This window comes from Mus caroli, chromosome 17, assembly GCF_900094665.2.
Source record: "Mus caroli chromosome 17, CAROLI_EIJ_v1.1, whole genome shotgun sequence".
NCBI classification, from domain to species: Eukaryota; Metazoa; Chordata; class Mammalia; order Rodentia; family Muridae; genus Mus; species Mus caroli.
In genome coordinates, this window is record NC_034586.1 from 64894691 (window position 1) to 64909406 (window position 14716).

Sequence of the window (14716 nt, forward strand, 5' to 3'; positions counted from 1 at the left end):
AAAAAAAAAAAAAAAAAAGAAGCCAGGTCAGATTGTTGTCAGTAAGATTTTATACAATTCAAAACTTAGTGGGAAAATGATGTGATTTTCCCTTTCAGGGGAAAAAATATCCATAAATACCAGTGATATACTGAACTCATTTTAAGCATTTAACCTATCCTTTATGGTTCTAATATTAGAAGAGGCCCACTGGGTAAAAACAGTCTGTGGATACTTCTTTACTGGGTTTGTGTTTTTATGTGGTTATCTTCTGATACAAATCTTTGAGGCAACAAGCATTTTCTTTATGACATTGACTGTGAGCACATGGCTGGAGCCACCCTGGTGTCACCTGGAAGATATTTGTACTAATAGGCAATTGGTTCTTAGGGTACACATAATAATATTATGGTACACATAATAATAATAATAATAACAATTATTATTATTATTATTATTATTGTTGTTGTTGTTGTTGTTGTGGTCCTTCTGCTTCATCGTAGTGAGCTTTAAGCATTACAACTCAATAGTCACATGTTCAGGAGCAGCCAGTGATGATCCTAACCATGCTGAGGGCTCTAGAGACCCATCCTTTAGATTCCTAAATAGCAGGTGTCACATGATAGCTCCCTCTTGACAATGTTGTGTGATATAAGGAACCCTGACAGCTCAACGAATAATTACACCAGGAGTGTGAGGCACTGAGGAGAGTCTAGACAAGGGAGCCCTGTGGGTTGCCTGGGATTTGCTTAGAACTGCAAAGCAAATTAAGAAGTCTTTCTGTGTCTAACTATCCACTGCATGCCCAGTACCCTGTGTGGTGTCACTCAGGTATAACTCTCTGTGAATGCTGGCCACCACCATCGTCATATCCACCACTAACAGGCAGCCACTGAGACTTCCCCAGTGGTCTTCGGTTTATCTGAAATCCCATGTCAGTTACAGAGTTCTCTCTTCTTTTCCCCTTGCACTGGTTATTAATAATTTTGATAAATCTAACTCAGAAGTATGCTAATAAGACCATGCCCTCTAATCATTTTCTTGTCCAGGATCCTTTTAAATGTTTGTCTAATTTCCATCCTTCAATTCTCCAAATATCCGTCCTTAAGAAAACTTTCTGTGAGTGTCCAGTCTAACTTATTTTCCCCCACTTTCTACTCTGACCTCTCCCAAAACTCCTTTAATTTTATTCATAAGACTTATCAAGATTCAGAATTGTCCCCTTCCTTTGCTCAAGTGTTTACTAACACCTGCTGGAGGTCTTGTTGGCTGTGCCCTTCCCCATCTGCACCTGCCATGATGATTAGAATACAGTTGGTGCCCAACAAATATGTCTCGCGTGAACGATACAGGAGCCACAGTGGTCACTGAGAAACCACAGGAGCTACCTAGGAAAGCACTCCTTGGATGCATCAAAGAACTGCCACCCGACTAGCAGTCTTGGGGTTGTTTGGCTCTTTACTTCTGAAATTCTTTGTCCATATCTTCTGTTTCCTGCTGTGGTACCCACAATAGCTCCCGTCACAATTAATGTTCTAAGATTGGACATAGGAGTCTATGAGTCATGAGCGGCTCCAAGAAGAATGAGCTATCTCTACTCATCTGCTATAAATTATGCAAACTCATATGAACACCAAGGTGGACATTAAGACACACTTTGGGAAGGCAGGCCGACTCCGGCTGTGGTCCCTTCCTGAGGGCTTCGCTGATGGAGCTCTTACTGCAGAGCTCTCACTGAGTTCGGCTTTGATCTGCTTTCAGCCTGCCAGAGCACTCCGGTTCCCATTTCAAGTCTCAATTACTGTGAAAGGCGCCGAATCTAGCTTTGATGGTGTTCATGGAAAATGGTAGAAAATTCAGGCGATTTAGAGGAAAACCACATGAACAAAATGAGCCTACTTGTTAGAGAAAACAACTTCTAGCTGATTTTTATGGCTATGATGATACAAGGTTGGAGACCAGGTGAAGGTAGTCATTGACACCTGCCCGTCTTCTGAGGTCAAGGTGGGAGCCCTCCTGCGTGTGTGCTGAGGACTGGGCTTGAGAGTTTGCTTCAGTTCTTTCCCTCAGACATAGTTTGGGTTTCAACTCTTTGTGTTAGCTCTCAGAAGGACAAGAAATGGCCTTGGCTGTGACCTTAACACCAGCATGAGGTTTACTTTGGTTTCAAAATTGAGTTCTTCAGAGGGATCACTTGAGAGTTTCACTTGCAGGACTCTGGGGGGTTGGAAGCTGAGGCAAGCTAGTCCCTTGATCACACAGAAGTGTTCTTCAGGGAAACACTAGAACACAACACCATAAGTGCTAACTCCAGGAAACCCCAGGGACCAGCAAAGCCCAGCTGTAGAAATGCTATCCTGGGGCTCTACAGCCCCATTACTTCATCAGGTCTTTCTCTATGTTCTCTTCCCTATCTCTTCTGTTCTCAGGGAAATCAAATGGACATTAATCCAGAGTTGCACCTTGTGTTTTCTGTCTTCTAGGGCTCCTTTTCTAATCTAGACATGACAAATCTCAATGAGAAAAATACATTGAGATTGCTTTGAAGGTGAATTTACAAGGTGCCCATATAAACTTGGATTCCAGAAACAACAGTTATTTAGGGGGCGTACCCTCTGGACGGTGTTTGCATTTATTTTGTTGTTAGCCCTGCTGCCTCCAGCTGTGCGCCCAGGCACTGGTTCACTTCTACCATGTGGTTCTGTCTTGTTTTCTGTTGTCAGGGCATGAGAGGATAGAGAAGAAACAGCCGAGTGGAATGATGTTTTGTTTTCTCTAGCCAGAATGATGAGTTCTTTATTTTCTGGTATTATATCATCCACAGGCTTGAGAGTTTTTTTCTATGACATCCCCAACCCCATGACCTGCAAAATGTTCTCAATGCTCCTACGGATTTATAATTTGACCGAAGAATTTTATGGGTTTGAAATCTGGACTTGAATAAATGGACATTAAAGTGTCCAAGTTAATCATAAAATGAGGGAACGGATAACACAGAGTGCTTCCACCCTACATATTGGATTTCTGGAGAATTTCTGCCCATAGGTCAGGGAGACAGGAGTGGTTTAGACTAGGCAAGTCCCCTGTAGATCCCAATAAATGTGAATGGTAAGGAGAGTGAGGGAGTCAAGCTGGCAGATGCTAAAACCAATATGGACTTAGCTAAGTTTAATGAGTGTTTACAGTGTGCTAAGCATGGACTTATATTAAACAGAATTTATTAAACCTCATCACAGTCATGCTATGAGGCAAGAATTAGTATTGTGATCCCCATTGTGGGTGGGAAAGCTGAGGGAGGCAAGATTAAGTGATTTAGTTGCTTAAATTAAGTAATCAGTTAGTGGAAGAGGCTGGTTTCAGAACCCATGCACCCTTTCCATAGCATGGACACTCTGGGGGAATGCATGGTATGTGGAGGTGGGAACTGCTGACTTTCTGGCTTGAGCAGACCTTCTTCTGTGGTCAGACTTCTGAAAACAAGAGAGACCTGAGTGTGTGCAGAGCATAGCATTAACCCCATATGGAGAAATCCAGAGGCACAGGCAGTCCAGCCAGGCCCATGCCTATCAAATGATCATACAATGAGTGGCTGATTGTATTATATAAGGCCTTTTTTGAAGTTAAAACGTAATTACATTTCCTCTCTTCTATTTCCTCCCTCCAACCCAGCTCTCTCTCTCTCTCAAAAAAAAAAAATTCATGGTCTCTCTTTTTTTTTTCATTGTTGCTATATATTCTTCTTCTTCTTCCCCTCACTACATAAATTCGACCTTCTCAGACTCTATGTTACTTGCATGTGTATGTTTTGAGGCTGATCACTCTTCACTGGGAAGACTATTTCTTCTCAGTTACCATTTCTTAGTTGACTGCTATTTGTCTAGGGTTGCAGAGAACATATGGTCCTGGTCCCAACTGAAACAGCTACAGCACAACCACTGTACCTAAGGCTCAGGGGATAGTGTGAAGATGGGACGGGAGATTGTAAGAGAAAGTTTGCTGAGAGATTGCATTCCTAGAGGTAAAATCCTTTCAAAAGACTTAGCTGAAAGTTAGTAAAATAGGCATGGGGTGTGGCTAGATCTGTGGGCTACAAGAACTTTGTAACTGCTTCCCAGAATATCTTGGCATAGATGGAAAGGTTCTGAGCATCTTCTATGATAGTGTATTGCAGAGGTAATAATAATAATAATAATAATAATAATAATAATAATAATAATAAATAAACCTCCACTGAAAACAGATAAGTGTTTGATTTCCTCTGAAATCCTGAGCTAGAAACAAAGAAAATAACTGTTACAGAGAGCAGTTCAAAGCACCCAAGGAGCTCAGTTTGGAAGGAAGACTTTGAATAATAAACCATAAATGTTATTACAGTCGTCAATGTAAGAAGCAGCTAGCTGCATCCCACAGCCCCGGTGCATGTCCAGTTTCTCTAGACAGCAGCTTCTCTTCTCCTAACCCATTAAAGAGTTTTTAATGTGCACCTGGTGGCTATAATTTGTGCACAAAGTGAAACTATTAATGGTTTAATCCACCCCAAATCTTAATGTAATTCTTTAGTAGAATTCCTGTGTGTATGTAGCCCTGTAGGACAGAGAGTAGGATTTGCCATTTTGTCCCTTGGCAGACAGCTCTGTAATGAAATGAGGCTTCGGGTCCAGCCTTTGTACAAAACACCAGATAGTTATCAGGGATTTAAGAAATGCAGGGATTCTGAGCCAAAAGGGCTTTAACAAACCACTGAAGGAGTTAGGTTACTTTTCGTTTGCAATGATTTCCGTAAAAGGAGACGTTCCATTGTGGGGCAGGAAGTGTTTCCTCTGCTGTCTTTTGTTTTCTAACATTTGACAGCTGAGCTAAGACAAGGGGAAGGAGTTCAGGTTGAAACCTCAACCAGAGGCCACCTTTCAAACATGCAGGTGATGGCCACCTTTAGGATTCATATACTCTCTGCCTCCTTCCATCTCCCAACCACCTCTATCCCCACCTCATTAATTATCATGTATGCTTGGCTTCTCTAATGTTCTCTTGTTTGATATATGCTCAAGATGCTGTGTGCCTTTAGAAAAACCTTGTGGCCAGATCTGTGGGCACCAGAGTCATCCTGCTAAATTCTTGAACAGTAAACAGCACCCACCACAGTCGCCACTACAAGACCCTTGCCTGGATGCCTAATTTTCGGGAGCCTTGGTTTTATCTGCCTTTCTGCTCCTCTCTGCCTGAATCCTAGCCACGTCATTTTAATAACTAATGAAACCTGTCTAACTTTCTTAACACTCAGTGGGGAAATTCCATTTGAAAATTCTTTTCCCTGTCATTTCTACTATGTGCTTGAGCGAGAATGAAAATATGAAGATAAGAAATAGGATTTCTCTCTCCCTCGTGTGTGTGTGTGTGTGTGTGTGTGTGTGTGTGTGTGTGTTCTTCTCTGCTTTTCAAATGACATAGGGAGTTTGAGTAACCTTCCTACCCCCACTTCTCCTCTTTGAAGCTAGCCCTGATTGCCATTCCCTAAGAACGTGTTTCTTTTTGAAGGCTTGGGTTACCCCAGAGGGTAGAGGGAGGGAACTGTGGGGCCTGCCTAAGCATCTTTCAGCCCATTCTAACCTCAGAAGAGACTCAAAGGCCCATATCCCAGGGAGCCCTTGAGGTCCCTTAAGGCCAGTTACACAGCCCAGTTCTGCTCAAGTGTGATAGCATTTGACAGAGGTTTATGTGAGTTCGGTGGTGAGAGCGCCTAGCTTTGTGAGCCCGCTCCGCCCTGCCCTGGTTAGGTTCGCTGTTGGGGGGGGGGGACAACTTACTGTGTTCTTGGGGCATCCAAGCTGCAAACTCTCAAGTGTAGGTGGGGTAGGGGGCGAGGCTATGTGCACGGTAAAAAGAAAAAGGAAGAGCAGAGAGGATGGAAGCTGGAGGGAACAGAGACCTGAAGAATAATCCCTGTCTTCAGGGACAGCATCACTCAGATCCTGATGGGGGACTCCCTGGGAGGGGCTGACGTTTCTCTGGATCCTCTTGGGTTCGGTGCTCAGACAGGTAGTTGGGGAAAAAGAACCAAGCTGTCAGCTGAGGCTGAAGGCGTTTCAGCCGCGTTCAGCACCTTGCCTTACGCGATCGCGCCCCGACCTGGTTCAAGCACGCGGTGCAGGTGTTGCCTCCCCTGGTGCCCCTCCTGGGAAGGGGGACAAGACGCTGTCGAAGGGACTGACGGCAGGCTAGAGAGGAGGCGGGGGAGGGGCTGGGGGTAGAGGGGGCGGGGCGGGGGGCGGGTGCCCCCCTGAGAGCCAAGCCGGGCCGGGTACCTACTGCCATCCTGCCGCAATTTCCCTGTGTCATGGCTCTGGTCTCTTAGCAACAGCCGCCAGTCCGGCCGCCCGGAGCAGCCGCCGCGGGCTCAACTCCACCCGGCGGAGCCCGGCGCGCCGCAGCCACACAAAAGAGGTGCAGGGCTGGAGAGCGCGCGGCCGCAGGGTCGGCAGTGTGCGCAGCGGGAGGGGACCGTGGCAACGGAGAAGGCGCGCCCGAGGGAAGAAGGGCTCCAGGCGGCGCGCGGGATGCGGAGGACCTGACACTTCTTGGAAACTCTTGGAAATGGCTTCCGCCACCGCGCCTGAGGGGACTGTAAGCCCCTGGCGCAGGTTCGTCCCCACCGGGCTGTCCAGCCGCTTTCGCTCCCGGGGCTCCGGGGCGCTGTCCCTGCGCTCCGCCGTCGGCTCGGGCTGAAAAGTTTCTCCATGGTTCTTTGTGTCTCCCGAGCTGCCCCGGTCTCCCTGGGTAAGTGAGCGATTATTGTTTGCTTAGAGTGCCTCCATTTTGAGCATTTCTGTCAATCCCCGGCCTCCGAGCGCCCTTCACTAGCCCTCCTGTCCCCGAGCCCAGGCCCCTTGGCCCGTGTTCTGAGTCAGGTGTTCTCCTGGGCGTCCTACCAGGACTGCGCTGCCCAGAAAAGGCGAGTTGGGGATTGCCTTCACTTCACTTGAGGCGGACTCATAGCTGCTGCACTCATGTGACTAGACCAAAGCAAGGGCAAGAGACTCGCGGCCCTGAGGGCCAGGGGCCGGGGGTCGAGGACCTGGGTTGGGTGCAGGGCACAGCATCGCTCACAATCTGGGGCCCTAAGTCTTTGATGCTGGGTTCTATCCATCATGAGCGGAGAACTCGAATCTCTCTCTTGGAAGCAGTTGTATTTTTAGACATCCCTCATTTGATTTCCCCATCCTCCATTCCTTAACCAAGGCAGGACTCGCGCCAGGCAGCCAGTTGCAAAGGCAGACAGATCCACTGCTAAGTTTGTTTTCCTTCGTTTTGTCTAAGGAAAGCTTGGGGGGGGGGGGGGCTTTTCTGTGTCACCTGACCTCTGTCAGTATTCTGTGTCAGATCGTGATATGCTGAAAAGGAGTTCGTCTTTCAAGAGAGCTGGAAGAATAATAAACTAGGGAATAATTAGAAGCTATTAAACTAATTTTAAACATCTTCTGTAAACCTTGTTGAAATCTATTCCAACTTTCCTTATATTCTGCTGGATGTAAAGCTGGCTTGCAGAAGAGGAATGCATAAAGGTGCCTCTTTCATGACATCCAGCTCCCGGGGGGCATCTCTCTTCAGAGAGCCACCCTGGCTGCTGAAGCTGGCTTTGTTTCTAAAATGCCTAGACCTTAAAGTCTCTTGAAGCCAATCCAGACTTCAAGACTGTTAAAGATCCTGGAGCCTACAGTTCAACTAAAGCAGCAAATTTTATGTTGCGACATACAATAAGTATAAACATGTGGGATAAGTATATTTGGTGTTTATACTTACTCTCCTGTGCATTTGTACGTACTCTCCTGTATCTCCAAATATACTTCTCCCGTATATTTGGTGTTTATACTTACTGGTAGAGGACCTTTTAAAAACCAGATTTTAAAGGTTTGCAGATGTGGTCTTACCGTTGACGCCTCCCTAAAACATTTAGGATTTCTTTACTGAATTCCAACCAAGTTCCAAAGAGATATATTGTTCTTTGCAAACAATACAAAAATCTGACTGCCATTTGCTTGCCCATGTGGAGAAAAGATCATAACCAGATTGATATACCAGAAGGAATCAAGGGTCATAGCTCCTCACTTAAGTACCAATTAAAAGCGAAATTCTATCCAGATAACTTACATTTTCAAATCTATTCTACTACATGGACTGCCTTGCAAAGTGTGTGTGTGTCCAAAGGCCTGTGATGGTCATCTGTATCTTTAAGAGCAACATAATGCCCTTAATTTTTAGCATCTCTGTTATAGAAGGGAACATAGAGAATGCACTCTGAAGACCCAGCAGGACTGGAATTTTAACTTGATAGATAACCACATATAGGCATCAGTTCTTATTCCTGCTTTAACTGTATAGTCAACAACCCAAAGAGCTCCCCAGAGCTAAGCCATGGTTGCTGCCTCCTCTCTCTCACCCCGCCCCTCACCCCCACCCCTAAAATGACCTCCTGAGAAAGGATGGAGAAAACAGCTTTTATTTGTGGAAATGCCTTCCTATAAATCATCATTATGTAGACTGCTTTACCTAGGTAATTGCCTATTCATTTGAACACTTGGGTTCTGTAGAATACTGTTGGTATATTAATAAAGGGTCAGAAAGCTACTGTGGTAGAATTTTCTAATATTGTCATTTTCCCACACAAGAGAAAGGTATTTCTTGGGGAGAGTCCAGAGGACTTCTCATATCCCCTGATGAAATCTAGCACAAGATACCTTTAAAGGGAGTTCCTCCAGGGGAGGAGAGAAAGCCAGAAGGAAGAGCTGGGTTACATAACAATTACCTAAAAGGAAATATTCCATACCAAGAAGCTGTCCAGATGTTGCAAAGTGGAGATGAGAGGACCGGGAGAAGCCCCTGCGTGCCTAATGGTCCAGGATTTGAGTAGCCAAGAGGCAACTTTGTGGAAAGAACTGTTGTTGGTATTGAAGTAATATCTCTTAGATTTTCTGGGCGATGAACACTGTCAGTCGTCTGAACTCAGCCATCCTGTCTGTGCGTGTGTGGCATTTTGCTCTCATCCTGGGAAATAAATTCCTTTCTTTTTATACAGTAGTAACTTTCAGAAATGTTTGGTGACTTTGGGCCCCCCTTGGGCAAATGTCCTGGCTCAGAGGCCTGGTACACCAGAGGCCCCTGCTTTGGGAAACTTTTCCATTGCAGTGAGAGGCAGGGGTAGGGTATGGGGGTAGGCTCTGACCAAGAAAGTCCTCAAACATTACTTTTGAGTCTCCACATCCACAGGATTTACAAGTATGCCAGGGCTCCCACTGGCTGCCAGCCAGGAAGCTTTCATATAGAGGGTCTTGGAACATGTAGGGGATGGGGTGGGGAGAGGGGAAAGTTTTTTCTCAAACTGGTTCAAACCACAGTTTCGTTCCATAACACAAACCGGTCTTTGGTTTGTGTACACAGCTTTGGGGTGGGGGTGGAGACACACCTGGAGTTCCATCCAGGGGCAGGGGCAATCATGGCACGTGAGCTGTTGCGGCAGCCAAGCACAGCACCCTCTGACTGTGTTCCTCTACTTTGCTGCAGGAGGAGGTGACCAAGCAGCTAGTGGGCAGCTGGCGCTCCCCCCACACAAGCTTCAGCCGCAGCCCTACGGGCTAGCCTTGCATTCCACCAGTTCACCATGATCGCCACCGGTGGCCTACTGAGAATATCCGCGAGAAAGCAGGATCCTCTCCGGCCCCCCAGCCAGGTCCCTAAGCGCAAGAGGAAAGCCAAGAAGAGACGTAAAAACGACGTGGTGGTGGTGAAAGGCAAACTGAAGCTGTGCTCCATCTCGGGGCTCATTGCCCTTTGCGGGATCCTAGTGCTGTTGGTGGGCATAGCCATGGCTGTGGTGGGCTACTGGCCAAAAGCCCACGCCGCCAACAGAGGTGGGAGCAAGCAGTTACTGCCTGTGGGCAGTAGCCATCGAATTGGGGCCATCAGCAACAGCAGCAATGGCAACAAAAACCCAGCCAAGAGCCACTCTGGAACCCCAGGGGGTGCCAACTCCAGTTCTGTGGGCGGGCCCTGGAGTCCGCCTCCTGCAAGATCTGCAGCCACCTCCTCTTCCTCGTCCTCTTCCTCTTCCTCCTCCAAGTCGGTGGGCTTCTTCTTCCGAATCTTCTCAGGCTACTTGCACTCAGACAAGCTAAAGGTCTTCGGGCCCCTCATCATGGGTATAGGCATCTTCCTCTTCATTTGCGCCAACGCGGTGCTCCATGAGAACAGGGACAAGAAAACTAAGATCATCAACCTGCGGGACCTCTATTCCACTGTCATCGACGTGCACAGTCTCCGCGCCAAAGATCTGGCAGCAGCAGCTGCTGCGGCCGCCGCGGCTGCGGCTTCCTCCTCCGCGGCTGCCCCCGGCTCCGCGCCCCACGGGGCAGCGCCGCTCAATGGCTTTCTCAGCTACGTGCAATCTCGAGGCCTGGAGCTGAAACCAGGCAGCTGCGCGGGCTCTGCGGACGCCTTTGGGGCTGCTGCAATGCTGGCCAGGGGCTCATGGCCCCACCCCACTGGGCTGGACAGAGGCAGCGGTGAGACTCAGGAGGCAGGGTCCCCGCCGGACCTGGCTTCATCTCCGCGCTGTCCACGGGAGCCCCCAAGTCTGACAGAGGCCGTGTACAGCATCTACCGCGAGCGCTCCAGTAGGGCTGGCCGTCGCCGGACCACAGTTGCCGCGGTGGCTGCGGCCACTGCCACTGTCACCGCGGCTGCCAGCGGCGGCAGCAGCCCGGCGCCCTGCAGCCCAACCGGGAGTTGGGGGCGCCAGAGCACCACCAGCTCCCTCGTGGGCTCCTCGCTGAGCGCCTTCGCCCTGTTGCCCTTGCAAGGGGATAGGGACAGAGACGGGGACTCGGAGGGCGCAAGCTGCAGCTGGCATAGACCTCCCGGGGAACGCGGCTCCTGGGATCTCCCCAGGGGAGAACTGGACCTGAGCCTGACCGACCTCCGGGGAGCCGAGGGCGGAGCGCACTGGGCTTCTTGCGAGCCCCGGGAGCCCGAGGGCGCGAAGACAGCACGCACCGCCAGGGGGCAGGGCGGCCGCTTGCCCAGGACCCGCAGGTACGCGGCCTGGCGGCGCCGCAGCACCAGTGGGCTCCCGGACTACCGGGCTCCACCGTCGCCCGAGCCCCCACCCTCCTCGAGCGCAGAGAACCTGGACTCAGGCCCCTCTGCTACAGCCGCCACGCCCTCGCTCCCTCTGCGCCCCGAGGACTCGCCCCGCATCCGGCGGGATTCCCACAGTTCTCAGTCGGATGACCAGTCCAGCAGCAATAAGGGCTACACCCCCCTGGGGGAGGCTGACACCTCTGTAGAGTCGGTCGTGGATGTGGTGGCCAGGAAAAGGCTAGACTGTGAGGATGTCACAGATCCCAGTACTGAGCACAGCTCCCCCGAGGGTCCCAGTCCAGGGCCAACTAGGGCGGAGCCTCTGTCTGTGCAGAGGCAGTTTACAAACAAGGAGAAACTCTTCCTCATTTCCAGGTCTCACACCCCAGGAGTAGAAGACCCCGAATTGGAAAAGTCTTCCAACTAGGGAGGGTGGGACAGGGAAAGGAGACACACTGGTAGAGTCCCACTGGACTCTGCATTAAAAGCCCTACCCACCCACCCTACCCCGATTCCCCCTGTGGACAGGTCCGAGGAAACCATTCAAAATCCAAAGAGCTGCAGAATGTTATCCTTGAATTACGTTCACAAGATTCCTGTAGATAACTCAAGCAATTTTTTTTTAAAGAAACAAAGTCGTCTTTTTACGTCCGATGGTGATTGTACGTTCGATGAAAACCAAATGTATTAAAAGATCACAATCTAGTTCATTAGATGAAACTCTCTTAATTTTCTTAGGATCAAAATAATATATTTTTGACAGTAACTCTGTACTTTACTCCGATTTTTCTTTGTCCAGCCCCGCCCAGCTTCCCTCGCTCCTGTACTCTGCTGCTGACTTCATCCATAGCTGCTTGTAAAGGAATAACAAGCTTTTTATTTCTGCCCTCTTGCAGAGTCTAGAAGAGTTTGTGTCAATTCTCTTAGAATTGAACTTTCTAGGTGGAGTCAAAGTCCCAAAGCATGAGTATTCGGGAACGAGGGCTCCCTTGCCTCACCCCACGCTTATCTACAGCTGTCCAAAGGATTCTATTTTTTAAAAGGGATATTTGAATTTTGCTACCAGGGTATGTGAAGACCGGAGGGCGCCAGCAACTACACTGGATTGTGACATTCTTAAACTCACAAGACCAAGTACACCATGCATTACTGAGTATTATCACACTTGTATGGAAAATAATATTAATATTTAAAGTCTTTTTTTTTAATAAAAAGTTCCCAAACAGTTAAACATAATATCGCCTCATTTTGCTTGAGATCTCGTGATTCTAGAGCACAGGAAGCCCCTAACAATTTCTCTCCTAAATCCAAAATATAATATTCGCCTGTTCAGACTGTAGTCACCTTCTCCCAGAGTGACAGAGGGTCATCTGTGAAGGTGTGAGTGAGCCAGCCAACCCATTTCCAGTATGTTTTTAACTTGAAGACAGAGGCAAGCATGTGACCCCTGTGTATTTCTTTGAATAAGTAGTATTTTTTTCTATAATACTTGAAGTTAACCTGAAGTTTAAATTACAGGGATGCCAGGCTTTAAAACTCCCTTCCCACCCATGAATGTTTCTCTATTTGATTTTGATTTGGGATCCATGGTCCTGCATCTCTGGCTGACATAAGCCACACAGTCATGCTATAATAATTCTGAAATAGTTCACAATCTGTCAGCTAGCCAGTTTTCAAGACCAGAAAACAAAACAATTTACAGTACTGTTCCTTCTTCTTTGGAGTGTGACCTGCGACTTCATCGCCTAAGACAAAACCACTGCTTTTAAAGAAAACCTGGTGACAGATGTGCTTGTATGGCTCCTCCGGCCATGCTGTAGAAGGTACAAGGTACATGGATTTGGGATAGATGGATCTCATGGCATTTGCTAGTTGTGGAACTCTTAAGGGCAGACAAACAGACTTCTGCCATCAGATCTGTAAGATGAGGTTAACAAGACCCACACAGCTCTAAAGGAAGCTACTACACAGCTGAGAGGGAGAGCAGAAGCCAGGCTTAGAGCACAGTCTCTAGTGGAATTTCTGAAGAGATACAATTTATCACAGGGGCTATTGTCATTATGTCTACCCTTGTGATGTATCTTCTGCCCGCTGCAGCAGAAGGCCAGGCCCCACCCAGGGGCTTCTGCAATCTGGGGTGGTTATTCATTATCTGCAGAAACACAGACAAATCTCTTAATCCTTTTGGGCCTCTGGTGAACGATGTAATCTCTGTGATCCCCTTCAGCTCTAAGAGCTTAACTTAAATTCAGGGTATTGGGTTTATGCTAGATACAATCTTATATTTGTACACACAACTTAGCAAAGGATATGCTCCATAAACTTCCATATAACTTTCTTTAATGAAATTTAAATGGACCTAATGTTTCCTCAAACTAAACACACTAAGCTAAGTTATTAAACTTGAGTCTCTGGATTAATTTATTGAACTTTTCTATAAAGCAAAAGTGAGTTTCTAACAGAGAAGAGTGACAAGCAAGTACAACACCCCTCCCCCATCATTGTATCTTCATTCATTCTACTGTTAGAGAGTATGTTATTTAAAAGTTAACAAAAAAAAAATGGCCTGGATATTTTTCAGTGCTGTTTCCAGTCCCCAGAACACATAACAAATTATAAAGTTATTCTCTCTTAGCTTAACTAAGGAGGGATGGGTAGAATAAAAAATTCCCCTGCAAACCAGAAAAGTCAGCCTAAATGACTGACTGACTGCAGTTACTGATACTGATGGGTTAATTATTTGGATCACTTTACATAAGCACTAATTGCCCATGTTAATTTCATATAGAGGCCTCCTGAAGTTTAAATCCTTAAACAACCTAACCTACCTAGCTCAATATAAAGTGCTACTATGTATGTCCTGTGGTGATCACAGCCTTAACAACTATAGAGAACAAATCTGCAATAGCCATGCTAATTTTTTCTTACTGTTTACTGTGGGCCATGTATTTATCTCCCAGCTTCATATATAGACCAATGAACCTGTGTGGCAGCTCTACTTCCTGCCCATAGAGAAACAGCCTGAAGTCAGAGGATGGAGGGCTTGCCCAGGGCTTTAGATCTGGTCAATTGTAAAGGTTTTACAAAGATTTACAAAGATTTAGACCTGCTGGTGAATGATGGGATGTGATTAGAAATTCTGGAGACTATTTCAATCTTTTTTTTTTCCTTTCTTTACTTCCTATTAGCTGTCCTTGCAGGGCCACTCATACAGATGTGCAGAGAAATGCTAGGATCCAGTCAGATAGAAAACTAATGCTTGTGTTTGAGTGCAGCAAATGGCATAGGTATGTATTTATGTAAGTTTTCAGAGATCTCTGGACCCAATCAGTAAGGATACTTGAAGGGAATTTCCAGACCATAGAATTCCCCACCTTTTATGTTTAATAAACACAGCTTTGGAGATTTAGAAAGACCACATCAACCTGTTCAGGGCAGAGCAGCAGTGGTGGGAGAAAGGTGCTGAGCTGTTTACAGTGACAGCAGGTTTGTTCTCTCCTCCTTTGAACTTCTGCCCTGTACTGAGTGAGGGGGTCTCCATTGAACTGCTCAGACTCTCCTCTCAGTCTCCCTTGCTGTACAGTAGGAATTAAAGCGGGACCTACCT

General features: G+C 47.2%; 1 protein-coding gene across 1 annotated transcript; it reads left to right on the forward strand.

Moving 5' to 3' along the window:
* Positions 1 to 6355: 6355 nt before the first annotated feature.
* On the forward strand, positions 6356 to 11875 carry Tmem200c (transmembrane protein 200C). Its single transcript, XM_021185727.2, has 2 exons — positions 6356 to 6753; positions 9535 to 11875. The coding sequence occupies exon 2, from the start codon at positions 9632 to 9634 to the stop codon at positions 11534 to 11536; it is 1905 nt and encodes a 634-aa protein (XP_021041386.1). The 5' UTR covers positions 6356 to 6753; positions 9535 to 9631; the 3' UTR covers positions 11537 to 11875.
* Positions 11876 to 14716: the final 2841 nt, after the last annotated feature.